The 27,709-nt window shown below is 50.8% G+C and overlaps 1 protein-coding gene across 1 annotated transcript in view; it reads left to right on the forward strand.

The window, feature by feature from the left end:
• The window catches only part of PLXDC1 (plexin domain containing 1), a 65,230-nt gene extending 38,159 nt beyond the window's left edge, over nucleotides 1-27,071 (forward strand). The window contains exons 8-14 of the mRNA XM_065909418.1: nucleotides 4,838-4,933; nucleotides 9,803-9,884; nucleotides 13,214-13,274; nucleotides 14,607-14,742; nucleotides 21,271-21,306; nucleotides 24,233-24,393; nucleotides 25,707-27,071. Coding sequence (XP_065765490.1) covers nucleotides 4,838-4,933; nucleotides 9,803-9,884; nucleotides 13,214-13,274; nucleotides 14,607-14,742; nucleotides 21,271-21,306; nucleotides 24,233-24,393; nucleotides 25,707-25,826 — 692 coding nt within the window. The 3' untranslated portion in view covers nucleotides 25,827-27,071. The remainder of the gene's footprint in view (nucleotides 1-4,837; nucleotides 4,934-9,802; nucleotides 9,885-13,213; nucleotides 13,275-14,606; nucleotides 14,743-21,270; nucleotides 21,307-24,232; nucleotides 24,394-25,706) is intronic.
• Nucleotides 27,072-27,709: the final 638 nt, after the last annotated feature.

Genomic DNA, 27,709 nt, shown 5'->3' on the forward strand with positions numbered 1-27,709 from the left:
GCAACCTGCCCCTTGGCTGGCCCCAGAATGGCCTTGGATGGCCCAAGCACTAGAACCTTCTCCTGTTCCAGAACCTTCCTTTTGTTTCAAAGGCAAACTTGAGAAATGTGGCAGAGGCCCATGCTGCACTTTGGTGCTGGGTGGGGAGGGGAGGCCCGAGAACTGACGGCAGAGGAGTGAGAAGGACCAGCCAAGTAAGGGCATGGGAGAGGGTATCGTCACCGTATCTGGCCCATTTCGTCATCTCTCTGCTCCTGATAAAGGATCCTCCATGGTGCCGTTTGTTGTAGCTTTTTATCCATCCTGGTGCCCTCCCCCAAGCCCGCCTCCATGGCCCTGATTTTTACTTTTATTTTCTGTTTTTCCTTCTACTCTGCTCCCTGAGCATTGTCTTTTCTTGTCTCCTCTCCTCCCTCAGTCCCTTTTCTACTTTGCATCTGTCCTGAGGAGCCTCCCCCGCTGGGCTGCAAGCCCCTTGGGGTATAGGATTCTCATTGTATTTATCTCTGGGGTCCCCTACTGGGGTTGAATCATGTTTATTAAATGGATAACTGAATGAGCAGAGGAAGATGTGAATGAGTAAATGAAAAATTCCTGCTGATCCACCATCTTCAATTTTTTTGTATGGTAGCCACCATCTTGGAGGGAAGTTTGTGGCTGGATCTGTCAGTCTGATTTCTTTTGACCAAACTAACCCTCTCCCACTGGTGTCTAGTGTGGAAACAAAACTGGACACACCAAGCTCTCCTTTGAGCCACGGACATCTCTTGATTGCATGGCAGGGCTCTCTGGGTCTGGATCTTAGCATTTCTGAATGTTTGATGAGTGGAAGCAGAGATAACACAGAACGTCTCAAACTGCCAGGAATGTGGCTCTGGGGCGGCCACCATCTCGGTTCCGGGAGGGATCTGTTGGTTATGCAGACGGACGTCATCATCTTTGGGCGAGCCCCAGATGTTGGCAAGATAATCCAAATGCAAGTAACACAGACTGAGATACTAAGGGTTCTGTTTATTGAGAAATAAAAGTCTTACCAAATCAGATACTAAACAAGTACAAGTTGGCCGCTGAAGTGAGCAAATATTTTTAGTCAGAGATATGTTTCCATCCACCCACCCTCCTCCCCCTTCTTACCACACACATCTCCCCTTCCCTGCTGGTGGGGCTGTGCTGGGTTTTGGAGGATATATCCCATTATCTCTGGCTGCAACTTCACTTGAGGCACATACCCACTCCCCAGCTGGCTGGTGGGGAGACCCATCCCTAAATTCTGGGGTAAGGTTTACTGGGAGCCCCGCCTTCCCCAGCTGCTGCTTGCTCCACTCTATTCCTAAAATCGACTCTCTTGACAAGTTCATGCATCTCTCTTCATGCCTCAACACTGACCCCTTTGTCCTCCTATTTCACCTTCCTTCTAACTGAGGTTTGATTCCTGGGTTGGGAAAATCCGCTGGAGAAGGGATAGGCTACCCACTCCAATATTCTTGGGCTTCCCTTGTGGCTCAGCTGTTAAAGAATCCCCCTGCAATGTGGGAGACCTGGGTTTGACCCCTGGGTTGGAAAGACTACCTGGAGAAGCGAAAGGCTACCCACTCCAGTATTCTGGCCTGGAGAATTCTATGAACTGTATAGTCCATGGAGTCACAGAGAGTCAGACACGACTGAGCATCTTGCACTTTCACTTTTCTAACTGAGAGCCAACTCTCCCCTACAGCGCTGTAGATAGAGACACCCTGGAAGCCAATTCTCGGCTTTAAGCTCTAAACTTCGGAAGGGTCTGGCTTTCTGTGGCCCATTGGGGGCAGCCCTTTTGAGAAAGGCCGTACTCTATAGTGGGCTGGGGAGGAAAGGCATTCTTCCTTTGTGCTGTGGGCTGAAGTTATGATAAATTGCTAGGGTTTTCCTGACTATTTATAAGCCATTCATTCATTCACAGTCCTTTCTCAAGACCCTGTTGTATGCCAGGCCTGGCGCGAGGGGCTGGGGGACAGAGACGTATAACTTGCAGGCTCTGCCCTTGGGGAGCTCACAGTCTCAGGGGGTGGGTGGCCAGCAGAGTAGATGTTTGTGAAGCAGGTGACACTGGATGGGGCACAGGGGGCTGTAGGGCTCAGAGGAGGGGCCCCTAACTGCACCCCAGCTTGGGGGATGTCTTCAAGGAGGACTTGTCATTTGAGTTGAGCCTTGACAGAAGAGACAGATTAAGGAATAAATGTTTACACAGAGTCTAGACTCCAGGGCCTCAGGCATCTTGGAAGACCTGGAGTTTCACATATACTTTTATCCTATTCCATTTTGGTATTGAAGGGGTTAATTTTTTAGATTTGGCCCCTGGGGGTGGTGGGTGGGATGGAGCTGCGAAAGGCTGCCTGGAAGGTCCCCATCCTCCACCTAAGATCTCACATGGCCCGGGCTCAGTCGAAGCCCAGGCCACCTTTGCAGAGAAATTGGTGTCACACAGAGAGGGCCCTACCACACCTGTGGGCTGTTGGGTGAGTTGAAAATTGGAGCCTCTTTTGAGCAGATAATCTCTCACCTCAGTCTCTTTCAGACCCACCCCTGCTTGGCAAGGGGCCTTGCTTATATCAAAAAAATCTGTGTGTGTGTGTGTGTGTGTGTGTGTGTGTGTGTGCACATGCAGGTGCTCACACACACGTGACTGTGTGTGCGTGTGTGTGTGTGTGTGTGTGCAGGCACTCACATGTGCACATGTGAGTGGGTGGTACTCACATTTCAAGTGCAGACCTTTGAGGTGGGGCTGCAGATTCCTCTTCAGTCCAGGGGAGCTTTGTGGCGCCCGGCGCTGGAGCAGTTTCCTTTGTGTTGCACAGAATGTCTCAAGGACATTCTGTGGTCGCAGACGTTTCAGGGACAGAGGTGTCCCCAGGCTCTGCCGCAGAGAAGAGAGCACAGTGGGAAGAGAGCATGCTTTGGGGTCATCGCCTGGGGTTCAATCCTGGCTTAAGCCGGAGGGAACAGTTCTAAGACTGAGGAGGTGGTAGCTGCTCAGTCGTGCCTGACTCTTTGTGACCCCATGGACTGTAGCCCACCGGGCACCTCTGGCCGTGGAATTCTCCAGACGTGGTTTGCCATTCCCTTCTCCAGGGGATCTTCCCGACCCAGGGATCGAACCCAGGGTCTCCTGCATTGCAAGTCAATTCTTTACTGTTTGAGCCAAACTATAGATTGAGGATAAATAGATGATAGAAACATAACTGAAATGTTCTTTTGAGCAATATTTGCTGCCCTAGAATCTTCATTCAGGTCGAGGTACCCAGCGGCTGCACAGGACACCCTCCTTTTCATGAATGCCCCTACTGAGTTCTGCCACCTCAGGAAACTTTCCTCAAAATCACCTTCAGCTGGAAGGAAACTTACATCCTCACCTATTCTGGGCTTCTAGTGACAAAAAACCAGCTGAAACTAGTTCAGCTGGAAAGGGGGTGCATTGGGAATACTGAAGTAGCCCAAAGAACCAAAGGAAGAGCCAACACCTGGGAACATAGGACCAGGGCAGGTCTGGGGACTCCAGGGACTGGGATGCCACCAGTACTCCATGCTTCTTTCCACAAGGCGGCTTCATCCTCTAGCTTTCCTTGTGAGACTGGAACTGTTGCTCTTCATGGACACTGAGCTTGCATCTTCTCAGCATTATTACTAGTGAGCAAAGGGCAGCCTGGTTACAATTAAAAAGTCCCAGGGAAAGTCTCTGATTGGTCCGACTTCATCAGATGCCCTACCCTGGACCAATCACTGTTGGCCAAGAAGGCAGAGTCGTGAAAGAAGATACAGTACAGACCACATGTAGGAAGGGGCTGGGGTCAGTTCCTTCTGTTTCCAGAAGGTAGAAGGGGTCCTGGGTAGGCCAAATACTAAGTGGCCCTTTCCCCTCGTGGGAAAACTCATTCATGAAACTCAGCTGCTTGCAGCCTGTCTTTTGGAGCTGAAGGAAACCAATTGCAAGTCATGGTTCTTCGGTGGGCATGGGGGAAATATCAGAGCATCTCAGACTGCCATTTTAGGAAAAGTCTTTCTATCTACAATTCCAGCTTTTTACTCGCAAGGGTGTTGGGGCAGGTGTTAATGTTTTTCCACTTCACAGACAAGAAACTGAGGCCCTAAGGGTATCCAACTTGTCAGGAGCAGAACTCAACTCAGAATTCAGGTCTTTTGACTCTGAGGTCCCCTAGGAAGTTTCTGCAGGGACTGAGGCAGGATGTCAACCTGGTTCTGGGCCTTGAACCATCGAGGAGGGGAAAGGATCTCCAAGGTCAGCCTGTCCATCTGCAGACATTTGCAGACAACTCACTGTGGGTCAGGTTCAGGACCAGATGATCACAGTTGAGTGGTCCCCACCCTCCAAATTGACCATCATGCCCACATAATGCAAGGAGTGCAGTGGGAGGAGGGCCTGGGGCAAAGGGAGTAATAGGAGGGAGCTGGTCAAGGGGAGCTGCTCAGAGGAAGAGGCCCTGAGCTAGATCTGAAAGAGTGAGCTAGACAAGAAGAGAAAAGGTGGAACAGTGTGATGGGTCAAGGGGACAGCAGCTTTGAAGGCACAGAGGGTGGACTCCTGTGTTCTGGCCCCAGCAACAGCTGGGCCGCTGCATTGTCAACCTGCTTGTGACATAGAGCTCGCTGCTCAAAGTCAACTCCCATCCTCCTGTCTCTCCACAGTTTCAACATCATCATCCCGGGATGATGGTTTTACTTCCTGCTCTCGGGGGCTGCATACTGACTCCTGGTTCCTCTCACTACAATCTCCTGCCCCCCTGTCAGGCTCCAGGTCCCAAAGCCTGTGAAGTGCTCCCGATGACAGGCTCTGTCTCTGTTTCAGAATCTCGGAGGAGGACCATCTTTGAATACCACCGTGTGGAGCTGGACCCCAGCAAGGTCACCAGCACATCTGCCGTGGAGTTCACCCCATTGCCAAGTAAGTAGGGCTTGTCCCCGCTGATGGAAGAGAGGCATGCCGCCATCCTGGCAAGAGCACTGAAGTCAGGCTGAGTTCCATCCCAGACTCACCAGGGTCACCTGTCTCGATACGGCCACCTGACTTCTCTGGGCCTCCATTTCTCATTTGTAACATGGACCTTACACTGCCTCCTTCCCAGGGCTATGGTATGGATGAGAACTGCACTAGGTAGAACTGAGGATGCAAATGAAAGTCCAGACTAACTGGCACATCCCAGGCCCAGGGCATGACTTGTGCTTGGTACATGCAGCTGCTGGTATTAACGGGCTTCCCCGGTGGCTCAGAGATAAAGGGTCAGCCTGCAGTGCAGGAGCTGCAGGAGACACAGGATTGAGCCCTGGGTCTGGAAGATCCCCTGGAGGAGGACATGGCAACTCATTCTAGTATTCTTCCCTGGAGAATCCCATGGACAGAGGAGCCTGGTGGGCTACAGTCCATGGGGTCGCAAAGGATCAGATACGACTGAAGCGACTTAGCACGCAGGCGCTGTTATTAACATGTAATTGTAACCCAGGAAAGAGATACCTCTGATAACTTGGATTGAGCGCATAGAAAAGATAATACAGGAACTGAATGGAACCATAAGTTTATCACTGCATTTTCTTTAGAGGAGGCGTGATACTGGCATCCACAGGCAGAAGGCAGTGTCGGGATTTAGCCAGCAGTCCTCCAGGATCCAGGGGGCTGGCTCCTGTCACTCTTCTGCACCTTGCTTACCTGCTGTTGAAGGCACGCCATGGTGGAGGCCCCCCACTGCTGCTGCGAAGCCTGAAGGATCCAGTCAGGGCAGATGGGGAGAGTGAGGAAAGGACAGTGCTTCTTGTTCATATATATATATATATATATATATATATATATATACACACACACACACATATATATATATATTTATTTATTTATATAAACTGCACCAGGTCTTTTATGTGACTCATGAGCTTCAGTAGTTATGGCACATGTGTTTAGTTGTGGCATGTGGGATCTAGTTCCCTGACCAGGGATTGAACCCATGTCCCCTGCATTGGCAGCATGGAGTCAACCAGTGGACCACCAGAGAAATTGCCACCCGCCCCCATGCTTATATTTCTAAAGACAGTTTTAATTTCCTCTCCTGTTTCATGATACCTCCCAGCTTCCCTCTGGAGCCATGGCTTTCTCCCTGCCTTCTGGGGTGGTTCTTGCCTCCCTCCTCTTCCTTTTCCATGGAGGTTTTGGGAGCAGGGGGTGAAGAAAGAAGAGGAGGAGGAAGGGTCTTCTCAATGCTAGGCCATGTGCCAGCAGGTGTCCTCCCCTGATGCCTAGGGACAGGGCTGGGACCTGTCCTAGCCTCATGCCATCCCAGTCGCCCTCCTTCTGGGCAGAGCTTCCTCTAGGACTGGTGAGAGCAAGCCTCGAGTCCCAGGAATGACTAAACTACATTTGGGAGCAAGGACATCCAAGGGCACGGCTAATCACCCAGGCAGAAGAAGTGAAACATCCTGGGAGTGTGTTTCTGGGACACGTCTGTACATTTAAGCCTCTTCCCACCCCTCCAGTGAATTTTGTGAGCATTTAATAGCACACAGGACATCTGAAATGCAGATGAAAGTAAAGGTCAGTGGGTTTTTTTAATGTCTCATGAGGCTCCTAGGGATTTTTCTCAGTTTGACTGGAGCCGTTTAAGGGGCCTCCAGAGTCATTGGGAATGACCAGGTCATGGGCTCCCATGTCCAGGAGGGAATTGCTACCAAAGCTGTTTTAAACTCCTGGAAGCTGGTGTGCCTTGTTCTCAGAAAATTCTGCACCCCACAGCCCCAGGTTTTCTCCCTTACCTTTGGGGGTGGGGGGAACTTAGCCAAAATTCTTCCTGAGGTGTGGCTCTTTAAGCCATTACACGGCATGGAGAGTCCTTCTTCTAGAAGAGACTCCTGAAAAGGTGGCCTGGCATGAAGGTGGAAACTGGGGAAGGGGGGTCTCCCCGGGGGACCTCAAGGCTAGGAGCTCAGGTTCTCAGCTCAGACAGATCTTGGTTCAAACCCAGATCTGCCTCTCTCAGCTCAGTGACTCTCTCCAAGCCTCAGGTTCCTCCTCTATAAAATGGGGATGAGAGCAACTCTATATCGATTCCATAAACTTTTGTTAACTGCCTACCACCTGCTGGGCACTGCTGTAGACCCTCGGGGTGCACCAGAGAAGAAAATAGCCAGAGCGCTGTCATTCTGGGGTCAGGCCAGTCCCTGCTTATTTTCTGCCTGCTGTGTTCCCTCCACCCTTGCAAAGCCTGCAAAGCCCTGGTAGACGAAAGGACACACTGCCCCCTGCAGCCAGTCCCTCCCAGAAGGCAACTAAAGGTGACCAGGCTGTGCCCGAAGCAGCTTTTCTTCCCCTCACTGAGGGCTGGTTCCCAGATGCTGCCTTGCTGGGGGTCCACTGAATGCAGACTGGTTCCCTAATTAATGGATTGTGGTCCAGGCCCATGAAAACCCACAGAGTGAAGAAATGCCTATTGAGTAAGTGGTCATTTTCTGTGGTTAGCGGTCACTTCTTGCTGCTACCAACGTGTTCTGCTCATCAGATGAGTCCTCAGACTGCATACAGTTATTCCGGGTCAGTGCCTGTCTGTCCTTATAATAAAATGCATGGATTTTGTGGCAGCTGCTTGCCACTCCAAGGTCATTTAAGTGGGCAGCATTTGAGTGAGTGAATGACTCTTAAAATCCAGCTCCCATCCTTCCTGCTCCCCTGGCCCTCTCTGCTTTTCTGGCTGGCTGATGACAGAAGGGATCCACACACCCTCCAGCAGCCACTTCCACTAACTTCCCTGCTTTCCCCCCTGCCTTGCCCAGCGAGGCCCCAGCTGCCTTTCCTCCCCATTCCTACCACCTTCCACCTCTCCACCCTGCAGAGTGCCACCTGCTGTTGGGAGTACCCTGGAACCCACTCCTTCTGGGCCTCTGCACAGAGGGGTCCCTCTGCTTGGACTTCTCTCCCAGGAGAGTTGCCTGCTGGCTTCTCTTCTCTGCATCTCCTCAGAGGCCTTCCCCAGCCTCCCTGGGTAAAACACACCCCTACGTGTTCTGCTCCCCTTTTCTCCTAGCCCTTCTCACCACTGGAAGCCCCACTGGAATGTGTTAGTTGCTCAGTCGTGTCCCCATGGACTATAGCCCATCAGGCTCCTCTGTCCATGGACTTCTCCAGGCAAGACTACTGGAGTGTGTTGCCATTCCCTTCTCTAGGGGATCCTCCCGACTCAGGAATCAAATCTGGGTCTCCTGTATTGCAGGCAGTTCTTTTACCATCTGAGCCACCAGGGAAGCCCAGGCGGAGCCCTAGGGTGGATCTTTTCGTTTGTATATTTGTCGACCATCTCCTCCATTCGCTTGCAGGCTCCATGAGGGCAGTACTTCTGGCTTTTCCTGCTCACACTGCATCTCCAGGGGGTAGTCCTGGGCCCTTGATAGATGCTCAATTAATATTTGTTGAAAGAATGAATGAGTGAATGAGCACCTGAGAGCAATGATGGACCAGAGTCAATAACAAGTGTCATTCACTGGCTCCCCGTGTGGCCAGCACTGTTAGAAACCCTCTCATAGCTGGCCTACCACACAGATGGCATCCTTATCCCTCTATTACAGATGGGGTACTGAGGCACTAAGAGGTCAGGGGACTTTCCAGGGAAGATTTAAGCCCACTTGAGCAGAGGTCAGCACATTCCCTGGGACTAGCTCACTTCCAAGAGGAGAGGGAGAGGAAAGGAATGGAACCCCATACGCCTGGCTTACTCTTGAAAACTCAGAGCCCAGACTTCCCTTGGAGGAGGTGGACAGGCCAGGAGTAGGTTGTCTGATGGCAATTCTGCCACATGGAGTCATCAGGAGTGGGGAGCGCTAGCTGGTCAAACCAGGACATCTAAAATCCTTTCAAGTGATAGAAGACAGCACAACTGTATTATAAACACTAAATTTGCTGAGAGACTCGATCGTAATTGTTCCCAGCCCTGGAAGAAACGATACTGATGTGGAGTGATGGAAGCGTTAGCAAAGGCTACCAGGGTCATTGCACAGCAATATAAATGGATAAAATCAATGTGTTGTACACCTGAAACTTACATGCTGTTGTTTGTCAAATATATCTTGATTTTAAAAAAAACCCTTTTCAACCCTGTAAATTGTAGGCAACAGGCCAGAAGTCTAACTTCCCAGACTAAGCGTGATTCCTTGTACATCCTTATGACACCCTGTAATCTTCCTTTGTAAACCATATCACAATGATAATTATGTAGATATTTTTGTTTGATGATCTGCTTAGTATCTGTCTTCCCGTGTGACTGTAAGGCCCAGGAAGGCAGGTACCAGGTCTTACTGCTGAATGACTAGCAGCAGCTCAGGGCTTGATCCGCTAGTGACAAAACAAAGGAAGTGGGGAGGTGGGGATGGGGAGGGAGGGAGGAAGGGAGGGTAGAGAGGGAGAGTTGGAGAATCAAGGCTGGACTCAAATGTGTGTTAGTTGCTCATCGTCTCCAACTCTTTGACCCCATCGACTGTAGCCCACCAGGCTCCTCTGTCCATGGGATTCTTCAGGCAAGAATGCTGGAGTGGGTCACCATTTTCTTCTCCAAGAGGTCTTCCCAACCCAGGGTTCGAACCTCGATCTCCCACTTCCAGGCAGATTCTTTACTATCTGAGCCACCAGGGAAGGACTCAAGTGAGGGTGGCATTATAAACTTCTAGGGTCCCTGCTGATCAGAGCCTCCGGAGTTCTGTAAGGACCCAGCATTCAGGGAAGTCGCACCTTTTGGAGGTCTGTGGAGGGACTAGTGCTGAGGGACTGCTGCCTTCTTCTGTTTCGCAGCCTGCCTACAGCATCGGAGCTGTGACGCCTGCATGTCCTCAGACCTGACCTTCAACTGCAGCTGGTGCCACGTCCTCCAGAGGTTTGTACCAGGCTCACGCTCTGGTTCCCACAGGCAGACTGTGCGGGGGGCAGAGGGTGGCACCGCCCTGCTCCCTGTCTCAGGTCTCATGGCCAACATGAAGGTAACTTTGGCCAGTGCTACTCCGATGCTTAGGACAAGAATATTATGGTGATGAGTGTCTCCCTGAGGCTTGTGACCTATCAAGGTGACTATATGTCACCCTGCAGTGACTCTAGACTTTGGAAGACCATTCAGAGATTCCAGCTACTGCAGCTCCCTCCTCACAACCAGGGGGGTTGGTTCATCCTCTGGCAGGCCTTTTCCAAGAGTGGTCCACAGCTGTGAGCATCCCAGAATCAGCTAGGGCTTGAACTAAATGTGCAGATTCCTGGGGCCCACCCCCGGCCCCCTGCATCAGGGTCTTTCAGAAAGAAGCCAGGAAGCCTGCATTTTTACCTCATTGCCTCATCTGCAAGCAAGTGTGAGACCTGCCAGCTCAGGGGTGAGCCTAAGACCCACCGTCTATGGGCAAGAGCCCCACGATCCCAAAACCCCACCTCAAGACTGCTACAACAGGGTTCCCTGAAATCCAAGGGTGTGGACATTGCAGGCATCTGTGGAGAGCTGGGATAAGTTACAAAGCTGTGTTTGTTTGGTTTTGGAAGCAGGGAAAATTCTGGATGAGATTCAGTTTCAGGGATAAAGTTCTTAAATCCTACTCATCTTCCACTCCTTGTTCTGCAACCATTTCCTCAAGGTTAGACTCAAAATTTGACCCCTGTTCTCCTGTCCAGGATAAAAAAATGGTGGGGGACAGGAGGAGTTGGGGGGGAGACTTTCTTGGGGGACTAGAGCTCCCATGAGATTGGGAAGACCTGTGAACTCCAAGAACCTTGGAATCTTGAAACTTGCAAATTACAGAGGCTCTGAGTTCCGTGCAGCTGTCCTGTAACTGTCAGTATTTCCTGTGCTCCTTTCCAATGTCCTGGTGCAGAAATAAAAGCCACTGCCTTTACAGGCAGCCTGCCTAGCACATAAGACACGGCTCAGGACCAGGAGGAGAAAGGGGCCCTCACCAGGCCTCCCAGCTGTTCTTCCCACCAGCTGTGTGCTTATTCACCCTCTTGTGCCCACAGTTTATTTTCCCTGTAAAATGGACTGGGGTTATGTCATTCAAGGGAGATGTGGGTGAGGAACATGCCTGTTATTTTAACTCCTCAAATACCAGACAGAATTTTTACAAAGTGTTCAGAGTCCTTCACATGAAAGGCACGGAGCCTCAGAGAACACACGGGGGAGACCCGAGATTGCGTCTTCCTGGCACGGAGACTTGCGGTGTGATCCATCTTAAGCACTTTCAAGTGTGAGAGCCCTATGTGAGTGTGAGGCGATAATCCAGATGACCTCAGATGAGCCCTGGAATGCTGCGGCCGACTGCCACCATGTGACTCAGCATCGTCCAACAACAGCTGAGCCATGAGGACTGCATAATGGGTCAGATGAAAGCAAAACCCTAGCTTGCAACACCCCCACTTAACGCATATGCCCAAACCCAGAAAACCATGTCAATTTAATGAGAGTTGGTGAGGGGGAGGGCAGGGCCTTGGCTGTAGACATTGTCTTTGCTGGATTATGTCAACTAGAAGACAGAAAAGCTCCATCAGGGATCCTGTCCCCAGATGTACGTGGGCCTGGGCTCACCCGAGCCAGGCCTGTTCCTTCCTGACAGATCTCAAGCTTCAGCTGAGAGCTGACTCCAGATTCCTAAAAAGCCAGAGAGCAGGGCTGCTGCAGGGTGGCCGACCACCATGGTCTCTCCCACCAACTGCTGCTTGAAACCACCTCATGGTTCTTGGCTTCGCCTCCACCTGCTTTGCCCTCTGCAGCCTTGCAGAGCCTCCCTTCCCTGCTGGGAGGGGCCGGATCTGACTCAGATGATTTCACTTATCATGCAGATATTTTCCTTTCATCCCACATTGTCTCCTAATGACCCACCTTGGAGTCTACGGGTGACCCTGACTTCAGGATTTGGCTCTGAAAATGAGGGTCATAACCCTTGCCTTATGGTGTCATCGCAAAGGGCCTGAGAGATAGCGCAAGGGCAGCATGCGACTGGGGCAACACCTGGCATTCAGAAGACAAACAATGGCCGTTTCTCATGCCTTTCTCCTTTGCGTCTGGGTTGGTTGGCCCCGGGCTTGGAATGGGATGCTTTTAGACTTATATCCAAGGCTCAGTCCTTGAAAGAACCAGTTAGTTTGCCCTAAAGGAAACTTCAGTTCCCAACTCCCAACAGTGCCCCTGGTCTTCCACGCCTTGAAGGAGGGGGGCATGGAGGACCCGAGAGAGGGGGCTGTGGACGGCTCCGCTCAGTGTCCCTGCTATAGGAGGAGCAGCTCAGAGGCGTCTTCAGAAGGAAGGACTGACAGAGCCTGGACGCCTCTGCCTCACCAGGCACAGATGGGCAGGCAGTTGCTGGTGCAGAGTTCACCAGCCTCACATCCTTTCTCAGCACTGGTGGTTAGTGATACTAGCTTCCCATGCAGAGGTCCCTGCACTTGAATAGGACTTGGTGGATTCTCCTGGCACCAAAGAGTGAAGAACGGAACTTTGAGCATGACGCCGTGAAGAATATTCTCTGGTTCATCCTCGTACCCCACCCCTGCCCTAGGGAAGCACTTGATGTCTTCCAGCCCAGCTGAGCTGTGCGGTGTCCTCTCAGGGGACCCTGGTCAGCCAACATCTCATCTCTCCCAGTCTCTGGCAGGACCCTAACTTTTGCCCTTCAGTGACCACATGGTGGATGTTGGCCAGATTGGCTGATGCCCATCCTTGGCCCCGCCCATCCTTGCCAAATTTAGGCTCCTCCACAAAGAAGGGGGGCTCAGCGAATGAGCAAGACTTTCCCTAGATGAGAACATGTGTGTGAACTCCCTGGCTTCTCAGCAATTTCTGGGCTGCCTGGAGTTGCAGGGCAGGGCTTAAGGTCATTAGAGGTCATGCAGTCTGTCAGCTTCATAAATACAGAGACACATACAGACACACAGACACACACACACACATGCATCTGGGTGGATGTGGCCTTGGTCCTGGGGAGCTGGGTCAGGAGAAGGGTGGGGATGCCACAAATAGCTTCCCCTTCTTTGGGGGAAGGAGTAGAGGGGGCAGGAGGGGCTTGATCACAGCCACCTGGGGCTGGAGCACCTGCTCAGTGGTCTTGAGTAGGTTTGCCTCCTCCTTGCTCCCCTTGGAGAGCTATTACTGCATGGAGGGGAGGGGAGGGGAAGGGAGGGGAGGGCTTCTCGGTCAATCCCATCATACCTCCGGCCTCTTGGTTCCCCCTGCAGATGTTCCAGTGGCTTTGACCGCTACCGCCAAGAGTGGCTGGCCTACGGCTGTGCCCAGGAGGTGAGAGGCTGAAGTGAGCCGGGTGGGGGAAGGGCAGGACTGCAGGCCCACCCCTTGCCTGGTTGCTCTTCTCTTGGTGACATGCTCCCCTCCACTGGGGCTTGCCTCCCTGTCTGATCTGTGCCAGTGAGACCAATGTGGGAGGTTTTTGAGGGCCCGGTGGGTCCTTGAGACAAGCACTTCTCCTGGTGACTTGGCCCAGAGCAGCAGTTCTCCAGGGGCTCTCTTGGTCCTTGCAGAGGGTATATTGGGTGTGGCCTTGGCCATACTGGAATCTTCTAGGAGGCTGTGCGACTGGTAACATTCAAGAAGTCACTGCCCCAGCTCCAACCTTCAGGCATTTAAGGAAGGCAGTCATTCTGGGAGCAAAGTGGGTTGTACCTGGCACCTCCCATTTAGAATCCCATACAGGTTCGACACCTGGGTCGGAAAGATACCCTGGAGGAGGACATGGCAACCCACTCCAGTATTCTTGCTTGGAGAATCCCATGGACAGAGAAGCCTGGCGGGCTACAGTCCATAGGGTTGCAAAGAGTCGGACACGTCTGAAGTATCTTAGCACGCATGCACAAGCACAGGTTCCTTCTCACTTGGGATTTTCCAGAATGCTCAATGCTTTGGATAGGTCATGTCCTATTCTCACGCCTTTTACTGGCACAGAGAGACTTATTCATGTATGCATCCTTTCCCCTCCCCTCCCCTCACTTTCCCTTCTTGCAGGGCAAGCACATGGCATGTGCCCAGCACTTGCTCTGATTTAATCCTATCACGGTCCCAGGAGCTAGGGACCAGTGTCCCCATTGATCAGAGAAGGAAACTGAGCCTCAGAGAGGTTCAGTGACTTGGCTGGCAGCTCACAGCTGGTGAAATGGTGAAGGTACCGGGCCCAGGATTTAAATGCGAACCCCCAGAATTACTACTATGCTCTCACTACCATCTGTTTTATCAGTGAGGCTGGGCGAGCTGTTTCTGGTCTTCATAAAAAAAGACCCCCAAACCCCTTGTCCATCCAGCAGCCTGTTTCTGACATTGGCTGTTGGTGAATGTACTCATTTGCTTTATTTATTTAAGATTGGCATCTCAGCTCCTCCAGGAAGGATTCGAAGCAGCTGACAGATAAATTGCCCTGTAAGATAAGACACTTTCAGGATAAAGTGGAAAGCTCAAATGCATTCAGAGCCCAGCTTTGATTAGATTACCATGCCTGGACCACTCACTGGAATCGTAAATCTTCTGGCCGCTGAGGGATGAAAGCACCCCCAGGGTCCTCCTGTGTGCGACGGGGCTGCTAGGAAGGCCTCTGTCCGTTGCAGCACCGGGTCTCTTTTGCAGGCAGAAGGCAGAACATGTGAGGACTTCCAGGACGAGGACTCCTACTCGTCCTCCCCCGACAGCTCCTTCAGCCCCTTTGACGGAGACCTCACCACCACCTCCTCCTCCCTCTTCATTGACAGCCTCACCACAGAAGGTACGGGTGGGGAGGAGCCATGGCCCTGAAGCATCCCTGCCCCTGATGGCGATTATCTCAGGGAACAGTCATTGCTTCCTGTCACATCTGAGGCTCCCAGAGCCTGGGTCACTTGCCAGTGAGACCCAGAGCTAGGTTTAGGACAAGTAGACTCCATGCCCGCATCAAAATTGTGAAACAGAGGGCGACAGAAAAAATTACTGTCCCAGCACAATGCCAATTATTTTACATAATAACTTGATTCATCTTAATAGCACTTCTCAGAGAACCTGTGAGATCTTAGCATCCCGGTAGCAGGTATGAACTCAGTCTCACACACTCAGACATCAGAGAAAGACTGCATAATTTTTCTGTGACTTCCCTTCTGGTTCCCACCCCTCATTGGGCTGGTGTTGGGGGAAGTTCCACCCCCGCCGCGCTGGGGCTTGGCTTTCCACTGCTGTGATGTCCAGGGGGCAGAGGGTAGCGTGGGACATCTCTGACCATCTTGGGGTGTTGCTGAACTGCTTCTTCAGGCCTGGATGTCCCTGGGGCCTTCTCTGCCATCCCCATGTTACTGGTGGAATGGTGATTCCTGGGTTCTTGTCCTCACAAGGGAAAGAAATCAATCTAGAGACATAGAACAGTTTTAAGTAGTGGGAGTTTTAATAAGCAAAGCAACGTGTACACTCTTGAGAAGGGAGGAGAGTGGACTGTCTGGGGGCCAGAAGCAGCCCCACAGTGAAGGTAGAGTTGGGTTGTTCAGAGTGATGGAAAGTCCCTCCCTGTGTCCTGCGTCACTGGAGTGATGAGTTGATTGACAGCTTTAGGGTATGTAACTTTTCTCCCATAAGCACGCAAGTGGAAATGGGTTGGGGGGGTGGTGGGCAGGGAATGGCAATACTAATTTATTATAAATATTGTATAATGGACCCCAGCCTATTCTGAGTCACCTCTTAGGTCTTGTTGCACCTACACCAACCAGTACTGGCGGTTTGGAAAGCCCCGTTGGGTTTTTGTTATCTGGCTTGGTCCTGATAAGGCTGGAAATTTTGCAGACCTTGACCACAAAAAGGGAGTTCTCTGGGCATGTTCTGGTCATCAGGGTCCAGGTCAGGCAGGGAAAGGTGACCCCGTCCAGGATGGGGTGGGACCTGCTCATGTCTGGCTTGCTGCCTAACAGTTTTCAGTTCCAAGATCAAGTTGTTTCCATTTCTTTGAGGCCAGTTCTTGGAACTGTGGCAGTGATGTCATGGCTATAGTCTGGTCATCACGCAGTTAACTTCTTCCACCGGGTGGAGGTTTTGGCGTCCAAAGGTCCTTGACTCTGCCTAATGTCTATATTATCATTCAGTCTTGAACTGTTTTCCTATTTCTGTGTTTTCTCACCTCTCTGGCTAAACTTATTCTTTGGTTAAAGTTTTTCCACAGAGAAATTGTAGGCTGAGGACATGGGGGGCAAGGCCCATAGGATCCTACTCTGCTTCACTTAGGCCTAGGGTTTTATCGAAGCTGCCGGAGGTCCATCCACCCTGTGGGGAGGACCGGGCAGGGTCCCTGGATTCTTTGGCCATCTCTGAGAAATTCCTTCCTCATCCTTTTTGGATACATGGCATCTAGATTTTAACCCCTTGCCCTAAATCTAAGACTGAAAGATGTATGGGGTTTTCCTACCTCCCCTGAGCTAGATTACCTGTTTGAAAGGAGCAAATGGAAAGGAGGAAAAAGCTGGTAGTTTTAAACATTATTCATCCACAGTCCCATTTTATAGACAAGGAAATGGGCTCATGAGGGGCAAAGTAGGTTGCTCAGCAGTGGAATATTCTTTCTGTGGTCTCCCCCTGCCTTTGAAATGCAGCCTAGAGAACCGGAAAGCAGGAACCCATGGATCTGGGATGTGAACAGTTGATAGAAAGAGCAAACATTTAAGGGGACTGACCATGGGCCAGGTAGGGTGCTGACATTGTGTACCCATTAATACTCACTTAATCCTCCTAATTATCCTGAACTTTGATGCCCTTTGATCCGCAGTTTACAGAGGAGACACTATGGCTAAGAGAGGTTGATGGGCTTGCCCAAAGTCACACAGCCAGGAAAATGTGTCATCGGGTCTCATCCCAAAGCAGCAATCTGGCTCACTCGACCCCACTGCTTTTCTCAGTGCTGGAAGGAATAGAAAAGGGTCTTCATGGGTTCAATGGGTAGAAAAATAGTGAAGGGTGAACGGTGAGGCAGGGGGTTCAACACATTACTTGAAAAAGGAGCAAGAGGAGACCTTGCCTTCGGAAATTATAATGGAGTTCAGGGGTGACCTTCCAGTTAAAGGAAACTCCACTTAAAAGAGCCCCCTGGGGCTTCCCTGGTGGGCCAGTGGCTAAGACTCTATACTCCCAATGCAGGGGGCCTGGGTTCAATCCCTGACCAGGGAACTGGACCCCACATGCCGCAGCTATAGTTTGCACACCATGTCCTGCAATTAAGACCCAGCACAGCCAAATAAACAAAAATAAATATAAAAAATAAACAATGAAATTAAAAAAAAAAAAAAGAACCCCCTGGCCAGTCACCCTTGAGTTAACACTATGTGCTACTGGGGGCTCAATCTGAGCCCAGAGCTGGGCTGGGGTCTGCAGACATTAGGTGAGAACCCAGCCTTTCCCTCAGGGGTTTAGGGGTGAGCCACGGTGCCTGAGGCCAGAAGGGTGGCTACGGTAGGGATGGAGAGAGTACAGTGTCTGGTATCTGGAGGCTGGGTTCAAACCCTGACTTGGAATTATTTTCCTTTAGTCCCGGGCCACTGCCATGAAGGGCTGTCCCTACATAGCATGTCCCATTGATCAGTTTTATCACGTGTGTGTCTCCTGTCATCCCAGGAATGTGTTCTTCCTGTTTGCTATGTAATAAAATTCTACATGGGAAATGTTAATTAGAGTAAGGACAGTTATGGCTTTATGGCCTTCTAGTCCTGGAGGAGGTGGCAAAGATTAGCAAGTTGGCTTTATAAGAAAAAAATGTGAAAAGGACTTGTCCCCACAACAAACTCTCAAGGTGTCTGGAGGGACAGGTTTGGGTCACCCCCTGCCTATGTTATTACAGCCCACACAGGGAGATGACATCCTGGGGGCAGAGCTCAGGGTCCCTAGCTCAGGGTCCAGGAAGATGCGGTGAGCGATGGGGATACAGCTCTTCAGCCAGGGGAACCCACCTGGTCAGGGCAGAGGTGGATAGCAGAGAAGTTAGTGGGAGCGGCTGCTGAAGGGTCGTGGACCCCTTCTCTCCCCAGCCAGCCAGAAAAGCAGAGAGGGCCAGGGAAGCAGGAAGTGTGGGAGCTGGATTTTAAGTTACTTAATTGCTTAAATGCCACCCACTTAAATGAACCAGAATGACTTCAGAGTGGCAACCAGCTGCCACAAAATCTATGCATTTTATCATAAGGACAGACAGGCACCGACCTGGAATATCTGTGCAGTCTAAGGACTCATCTGATGAGCAGCTGAACAGAACATGTTGGTAACAGCAAGAAGTGACTGCTAACCACAGAAAATGACCACTCATTCAGTAGACATCACACACGTGGTGGGTGTTCATGGGCCTGGACCACAATCCATTAATTAGGGAACCAGTTTGTATTCCGTGGACCCCCAGCAAGGTAGTATCTGGGAACCAGCCCTCGGTGAGGGAGAGAAAATCTGCTGCGGGCGCAGCGTGGTCACCTTTAGTCGTCTTGTGGGAGGGACTGGCTGCAGGTGTCTTTTTGTCTATCAAGACTGCAAGTGGCCTGGGCTACAATGTATTTCCAGTGGTCTAGATTCAAAACACGTTGATTCAAAATATCAAGTTAATTTGTCCTATCATGTTTAGGATTACTTTGGTCAACTTTGAGTAACCAATTCATCATTTTCAACTTGTAGTGATGACATAGATTCAGAGGCGTATATAAATACCTTATGTATTGCAATTCCTGAAGAAAACGTATCTTTCTATTTTAAGTCGACAATTCTTCGTTTTGTTTCACTTTGAATTTTTAGGGTGTTTCTGTAATTTTGTTCCTTTATTTTTGACTGTGCTGGGCCTTCGTCGCTGCGCAGGCTTTTCTCTAGTTGCAGCTTCTCATTGTGATGGCTTCTCTTGCTGCAGAGCGCTGACTCCAGGAGGTGGGCTTCAGTAGTTGTAGCACATGGGCTCAGTGGTTGTGGCTCCTGGGCTCCAGAGTGCAGGCTCGTTAGTTGTGGTCCACAGGCTTAGTTTCTCCACAGCCAGTGGGATCTTCCCAGACCATAGATCAAACCCATGTCTGCTGCATTATCAGGCGGACTCTTTACTTTCTGAATTTAACTTACCTGATGCGAACAGTCAACTCATTGGAAAAGACCCTGATGCTGGGAAAGATTGAAGGCTAAAGGAGAAGAGGGCAGCAGAGGATGAAATGGTTGGATAGCATCACTGATTCAATGGACTTGGACTTGGGCAACCTCCAGGAGATAGTGAGGGACAGGGAGGCCTGGCGTGCTGCAGTTCGTGGGGTTGCAAAGAGTCAGACACGACTTAGCAACTGAACAGCGTTAACAATCAATGATAAACAATTAAATGATTCCAAAGTCAAATCTACAAAAGCAACTATATCCAAAGAAGCTTAGTTTCTAGTTTTCTTCCTCCATTCTATTCCCTCTTTCCTCTGTGAAAGTGAAGTGAGAGTGTTAGTTGTTTAGTCCTGTCCGACTCTTTGCAACCCCATGAACTGTAGCCTGCCAGGTTCCTTTGTCCATGGGATTTCCCAGGTAAGAATACTGTAGTGGGTCGCCATTCCCTTTTCCAGGGGATCTTCCTGACCCAGGATCGAATCAGGGTCTCCTTCTTTGCAGGCAGATTCTTTACTGTCTGAGCCACCAGGGAAGCCCCTTTCCTCTATGGGGTACTATTTTTAAATTTTCTTCTGGTTTGTTCTTTTACTATAGTGTGATTTTTTGATATTTGAAGATTTATTGAAAACACACAGCAGAATAGGATGCTACATTCAGGTACTGGGAGTGTAAAACGGTTGGTTGCTGAGAGGCTCATAGTCTGCAGATGCTCCAGAAACAGATCAAATGCTATGGCACACAGGAGGACACCCCGTCTATCCTCTGGGAAGTGACAGGGCTGCAACCAGGACTAGGCTGAGGTCAATGATACACTCAATGCAGATATAGAAGTTAAGGAGGCATACACACACAAAAGCAATAGTTAAGGAAATAATCTTTTCATGCAATATTTTCAAAAATCGAAAGTAATGCCAGAATTCTATGGTGAACAAAATATCAAAAAAATTTTAAAAAGACAGAATCAGACCCTGTTCCACTTGTGTCACCCTAGACTCAGCCCTCAAGAGGCCTTTCAGGAGTGGCACTTTTGAAAGAGGAGTGGTGAAGGGAAGGGAGGGCATGTCCTGTAGGAGGAACAGAATATGCAGCGACTCAGAGATCTAAGACTTCGAGGTCTGGAGAGCCTTGAGTCGCTTGTTACACCCACTGTGATCCAATGACAGGAGAAGAGAAGACTGGGAAAAACTGCCAAGGGTCTTGAACATCTGTAATCCAAGGGGAGTCAGTGGAAGCCCCCCTTTGAATGAGGAGGATGGTGGAGGGGGAGAAGGGACGCAGAGCAGGTTGCAGGCCCTACATTGTGGAAGGTTCCATTGGTTTAATGTTTGATGCTTGAAGCAGTAATCTCTAGTCATCTAGAATAGTCTCCTGACATGGAATTTTTGCTGTCCTTTCCCCACTGTGGGGAAGAACCACGGGAAGGATCAACCATTGCAACTTATTTAGGAGGCTGCAGGGTACACTCCTTGAGGTGTAGAGGGAGTATGTTGGCTAGAAATCTGTCTCCCATGTTGTACCCTGGGGGTCTTCAAGCAGATTTGATCTTGTGGCTCACACACACCCCACCTCAAATCCTTCCTCCCTCTCCTGCTGCCCCTTAGGATACTGTGAAAGGCCCTGAATTTGGCTTTCCAGGCCGCTGTCCACCCCCACCCCCAGCCTCACTCCCTCTCATCACCCCCTACTCACAGCCTGTCTGCCCTCCAGCTGTACTGAACTGCTTTCTGTATCTCTACTGGCCAAATTCTTGCTGACTCCAGCCTTTGCCCCACCATCTATCTGGGACTCTGTCTCAGCCCCACATCTCATCCCACCTTCTTGACTGCCTTTGTGTGGACAATTTTCACTGTCCCTCCATTCCCCGCCCCCCACCCCCACCCTATGACCTTGCTGAGGGCAGAGATCGCATCTATCCACAGTACCTATTCCCTGTGCTCAAATGCAAGTAAATACTCAGTAAGTATTTGTTGGACGAATGAACACTAGGAAAAGTTGGCTTGTCTGTGGCCTTCGATCTTTAGACTGCTATGTGACTTTGAGCAAGTCACCTCCCTTCTCTGGGCTTCAGTTTCCTAGCCTTCAGAATGAAGGGCTGAACTGAACCTCGCTAAAGTCTCATCCAATCCTAAAGGGACAAAGGCCATTGTGATTCTGCTAACCTTGCGCCTTCTCTCCTTTCCCTTTGAAGATGACACCAAAGTGAATCCCTACGCCGGAGGAGATGGTGAGTACAGAGATGCCTGCCCCTCTTCATCGCACCTCTGCCTCTTGGACTCACCCCCCAAGAGGGTGCAGCCTTCACCTGGCCTCTTTGCTTTTTGGAGAAGGAAATGGCAACCCACTCCAATACTCTTGCCTGGAAAATTCCATGGATGGAGGAGGTTGGTGGGCTACAGTCCATGGGGTCACAAAGAGTCGGACACGACTGAGCGACTTCACTTTCTTTCTTTCTTTCTTTGCTTTTACTCCTTGACTGGGGGAGAGGGAAACGACCACAGCCTGGGCTTCTCCAACCTCCTGCTCGGTGGGCAGGTGCGGGAAGTGGTGGGAGCTTCTGGGCACACGCTGCCTAGGCTGAAAAAGCAAATCTACATCTAGACATTTCTCATCTCAGTCGGGAACCTCCTGCAGTTCTTCTGACCACAGTACTCTTGAGTATTCACTGCCCTGAAAGGAGTGAGAGGCAGAGGAGAGGCTGAGCTAGGGCAGGCATGCCCTAGCTGTCCCCAAGGGGCCTCCCAACCAATGATGGGTGGAGAGTAGATTATTCTTGTTAAAGTTGTGCAAGAAGGGGGACCATGAGGGTGCCCTTCCAGGGCCCGTGAGTGAGCTCTTGTCTAACACCCTGAAATGAATTGTCCGAGGAGACACATGGGCTGACAGAACAAGAGATGTTATTGGGAAGGGGAGCCCGGGTGAAGAGCAGCAGGGTCAGGGACCTCAGGAGGACTGCTCTGCCATGTGGTTTGCAGTCTCTGGTTTTATGGTGATGGTGTTAGTTTCTGGGTTGTCTCTGGCCAGTCATTCTGCCTCAGGGTCCTTCCTGGTGTCATGCGCATCAGCCAAGATGGATTCCAGCCAGGATTCTTGGAGGTTGGTAGGATGTATGAACTGGAATCTCCTCTCTCCTTTTGACCTTTCCTGAATTATTCCAGTTGGTGGTAGCTTGTTAGTTCCGCGTTCCTTACCGGAACCTCCAGTTTAAGATAACTCATTCAATATTAGTGAACTAGGCACTGTGGGATCTGGCCAGGGCAGGATCTGATCAGTGTTTGCCCTAACAAAGTTGCCTTTGATTTCCAACGTGGGTTGGCAGAGAGGACACAAAAGTTGTCAACCACAATTTTACACAGCTTAAGAAGGTAGGGTCCCTGCTCCCAGGACTGCCTGGGGGGATAATCTCCTCTCTGGTGATGTGGGGGTGGGGGGACCATCTCCCCTGGCCTTTGCCCACGGCCAGCTTAAGCCTTTGCTGCAACTACCACAAAGGGGAGATGGAAGAGCCTTCCAGCTCCAGGGGCTGGGAGACTGTTAACCTCTCCAGCAGGAGAGGAGGGACTGTTAACACATCAGTTAGATGGCTTCTCCCACCAGAGATGGAGCCATAGCTCCTCTGGGCACCAGGTGTGAATGTGCATCTGTGTCCATTGGGCTGAGGGGAGGCAGGGGCTCTGAGCCACATTCATTCCCCTTATTCCACATTGTGTGCTCATCAGTCCAAGCCTTGCCCTCAGATCATCAGGGTCACTGAAGGCTGCAGGCTGATGGCCAGGTCAGGAGAGGCCAGCTCAGGGTGTGTCCTCACCACTCCCCGAGCTCTTGGCAGACACCCTGGCGGTGCCACGGGGTAGTTTGTCTCCTAAGCTTTTCTTCTCTTGCAGACAAAAGGGTATGGGGAACACAATGACTTTGGATGTATGCAACATTTTATTAAAAATCCCCACCCCTTGTTGATTCCCATCACACCCACCAGCAAAATAAAACAGACTTCAATATTTCTGTTGCTTGCATGCTGCTCTGTCTTCTCTATGTCATTATCCCCACATCCTTTTAGGATAAGGAGAAGCAGCAAAAAGCCACCACAGGTAATATTAGTGAACTAGGCTTCTTAGCATCCCTGACTCGATGGACATGAGTTTGAGCAAGCTCCAGGAGTTGGTGATGGGCAAGGAAGCCCGGTGTGCAGTCCATGGGGTTGCAAAGAGCTGGACATGACTGAGCGACTGAACTGAACTGAACTGAGGCTTCTCAGAGACTGGCACTCCTTGGACGAATCCCTTTACCTCTCTGTATTTCCATTCCTTCAGCTGTACGAGAAAGGGTTGGGTTGGATGTGCTTCCAGCTCCATAGTCTATGGAAAATACTCAGCCTTCTCCTTGGGCTGTATTTCAAATGCTTGCAATGTTCTCAGAGAGTGTTTACTGGCTCATTAGCCCTTAGAGGACCTAGTTCATTTCTTTGATTGAGTTCCTCTGATGGGTCTGCCATTTTTTCTAAGAGTTGAGGACCCTGAGATGAATAAGAAACTGTTCCTGCTCTCCAGGAGGTCACAATCTGGTAGTGGACAGTGACAGGTAAAAATGTGGTCATTTTGCTCTCATAATAGCTACACTTATTGAAGTTGTCCCAGAGACTGGCTGTGCTCCTCAGCAGTTGACATGAATTATCTCATTTTAATCATCACTGTAATCCTATCAGGTAGTTATCATTATTATCCTGTTCTACAGAAATGATGACCGAGACACACAGAAGTTAAATAAGATGCCCAAGATTACACAGCTAGTAAGTAGCAGAGTCTGTATTTGAAACCAGATAGCCAGACTCCGGATCCCACAACCATCAGATCTCTTAACCATCACATGCCCTGTTAATTCCTTAAAAGGACCTATATGGGATGGGTATGAGAGAGAGCTTTTATGATCCTTAGTAGACATTTGGGCAACTTTTAAGTGATTTTGGAAAACCACCTGAATTGTGCTAAGAACAAAGTTAATGTCACCCTCGTTATAGGTCTACCCTATCTACCCTTTCATGTATTTGATAAGTAGATCTGAGGGTTCTGTCGGCTTTCATCTCTGGGACTTTGTCAGAACCCAGGACTCCTCGGCCCCTGCTTCCTTGATCCCCTGACCTAATGGTCTCTCCGCAGGCCTTCAGAACAACCTGGCCCCCAAGACGACGGGGTCCCCTGTGCACCTGGGCACCATCGTGGGCATTGTGCTGGCCGTCCTCCTTGTGGCTTCCATCATCCTGGCCGGGATCTACATCAATGGTCACCCCACCTCCAATGCTGCCCTCTTCTTCATCGAGGTCTGTGCAGGGTGGGGCCTCCCCTCTGCCATCCCCATCTGCGTCAGCATTCCCCAGCCATTCAGTCCCTATCTCTTCTCATCTTGTCCCTCACCCACCTCACACCAGGCTCCTATTTCCACTTGAGGGGCTTCATCAATTCCATCCGGGCGTGTCTCTCAATGGCAGGCGCTCTCTGAGTCCCTAAGCCCCAGGGCTTGGCCCCTCAGGACCCCTCTGGCCTGCTTGTCCAGTCGAATGGCCTCTGCTTTGGCGCCACCATTTGTGGAATCAGAACAGTGACCATCCCCAGAGGAAGGAAAGAAAACCACAGATGCCTCACATGCCCTTGAGTGGTTATGTGACCGTCCCCAGTGATTTATGGTTTCTCACACCCAAATTCCAAGGCCTGGGGCTTATCCAAAGCCATAATGAAACTGAGGTCTTTGCCTCTTGGCCTGCTGTGCGTTTTTCAATTAGATTTGACAGGCCACAGTAATCATAAGAGTCGCTCTGTCTGGGAGCTTTCATTGAGGATGCTGCAGTTTTGAAGGTCTCAGAACTCAGGAGAGCCAGCCTGACATGCAGCATGGGAAATAAGGCCTGGGCTCTTTCACTGGGGGCCGCAGAGCTTGGGAGCCCCTCCCCACCCCCCACCCATGGCGACCGACCAGCTCTCTGAATCCCACAACAGGGTGGCCTCTGGGGCCACAACCCTCTATGTGGGTCACACGCCCCTTGACCTCATCATCCAGAGGCCTGGGTGGTTCCCTCCTCTCTGGTTCAATGCCACCTGTTTCTTACAAATTCTAACCAGTCATTGGTAGGTTAACACTAAGACCTGCCAAGGCTAAGACCTACCTGGTTTCACCTGGGGAACCTGCAGATCCCCAGCCACAGGGATGCAGATGGGAAGGTCTGAGACCTGGGAATCTGCATTTTCTGCAGCTCCCCACCTCTGATGCAGGACCTGTCCTGTCTAGAGGGTTATCTTGGCATTTCCAGAACCTCCCAGATCATCCCATCTCTTACCCATTCCCTCACTTTCCACAGTCTTAGGGCTCCACTTGATGTATTGCTGAGCGTTTCACCTTGTGTCCTGCAGCCCACGTGGCGAAGCATCAGATGACCTCCTTCCCAACTCCTGGGGCTCCCGGTGGGTTTCCCAGTGTGCCGAGGGCCACAGCCGGGAAGCCTTCTGGGGAGGGGGTCTATGCTTCACCTGGCTCAGACACAGTAGCCCCCAAGAGCCCTTGAAAAGTGCTCAGAGCTGTCCCCCGGGGTCCCCAGTGGGTGGGGTCACACCCACTCACTCTACGTCTGTGCCCCCGCAGCGGAGACCTCACCACTGGCCGGCCATGAAGTTCCGCAACCACCCCAGCCACTCCACCTACACCGAGGTTGAGCCCTCAGGCCACGAGAAGGAGGGCTTCGTGGAGGCAGAGCAGTGCTGAGAGCGCCAGGTCTCCCTTGAAAGGGTACAAAGGAAGACCCGGGGACCTCAAAACACACGAGTCAACGCAAAGCAGAGAAATGACTTTTCTTGGCCTCCTCTGAACACACCCTGGCTGGGAAAACGAGCCCATGGTCTGCGGTGCCAGTGCTACAGTTTGGCCATCACACCCCAGATATTGAAACAGGGGCGGAAAAGCCAAATAACCAGTAACAGTCACCAATGCCAGGGGTCTCCCCTTCTGAGGCTCTCAATGATCTACTCTGGAGCTGCCTCAGAGGTCCCTTCCCACCTGGAGATGGACAGATGCCCTGCTCCCATCACCTAATGCCCCTGTGTACGACAAAGAGAACCACGCACTCGATTGCGGCCGCCGCATTCCAGGGTCCATAGACTCAAGAGCAGGTCCTCATGGCTATGGATTCAGTGTATTTTGCCCCAGCTTCTGTGGTCTAGAAGTCTGGAGAAGGAGTTCTCACTATGTGTTACACACAGGTATGGCTGCTCCCAGCGCTTTCAGCAAGACACTGATTGGCATGCTGGCATCTGAAGAAAGCCAAAGGAGAGAAGAGACAACTTGTGGGCAGATTGCGTTTTTAGGCTTCGCTCCCCCAACTGGCCCTATCTGCTGAGAATCAGTTAGTTTCTGCATTGAACACGCGTGTGGCCCACGTCACGGGCTTTATCCAACGTTGAACACGTGAGTGGCCCACGTCACGGGCTTCATCCAACGGCAGCCCAGCCCACCAGGTGAGCCGTGCTGTGCGCGGCCACATCCATCAGGTGGGCTCTTCATTCCAGGGGCACGTTTGGGGGTCCATTGTCTTCACTGGCCTGGTCTTCCATCAGGGCCAGTCAGCACCTTCAAAGGCACGGCCCGCCTGATCAATACTTTGCCTCCTCTGAGCTGGAATTTTATAGCCATTAAAGAGAAATAAGGTGGGGAGAAGCTTCTTGAAGCATACCCAACAGGGAACTTCAGTTGGATTCTGTTGAAAAGCAAAACCTCTAGAACAATTGGGACAGGGGAAGCTGGTGCGGGAAGGAAGGACTTTATATCTGCCGGAATTTCTCGGGGCAGAGAGTTTAGGCTCCCAAACCTAATCTGGTTTTTAAGTGAGTTCTGTCCCGGACATGAGTTGGTGTTGCTTCTGAAGAGCATTTCAAATGAAAACCTATAGTTCACCCTCATTCAAAGTAAAAAAAAAAAAAAACAATATCAGCAGCAAATAAACATTACATCACAGGCTCCACTATCCTTTGTTGTTGTTTAGTCACTAAGTTGTGTCAGACTGTTTGTGACCCCATGGACTGTAGCCTGCCAGGCTCCTGTGTCCATGGAATTTCCCAGGCAAGAATACTAGAGTGGATTGCCATTTCCTTCTCCAGGGGATCTTCCCAACCCAGGAAGCAGACCCATGTGTCCTGCATTGGGAGGCAAATTCTTTACCGCTGAGCCACCTGGGAAGCCCTCCACTGTCCTTAGTCATGTCCTTTTATGCATGTCACCAGCATGCTGCCAAAGAAAGAAGTTTATGTACAAAGCCTCCTGAAGTGGGGGGTAGGGAGTCTGCAAATAACCGGGCACATACAAACACTGGACTGATGGTCTTGCAGATGCTCCATAGTTTATCCTTGGTGAGAATACTAATAACTGTTGGAGTGGGAAACATGCTGGACCTCGGCTTTCCATAGGTATCCTTCATAAGCCAGGCAAGGAAGAGCTATGATTTTGAGAAATTGTATCCAAACTTGAGAAAGTAAAAAGATAATGCAACAAAGAGAATAGAGTTCTTTTCAAGCTTCTGAAGGTATGAAACAGAGCCCTTCTAATGAGAGAATCGCAGTCAGGCACTGAAATACTCACGGTTGCCAACACTGCTG

Source organism: Muntiacus reevesi, chromosome 18 (assembly GCF_963930625.1).
Source record: "Muntiacus reevesi chromosome 18, mMunRee1.1, whole genome shotgun sequence".
NCBI lineage: Eukaryota > Metazoa > Chordata > Mammalia > Artiodactyla > Cervidae > Muntiacus > Muntiacus reevesi.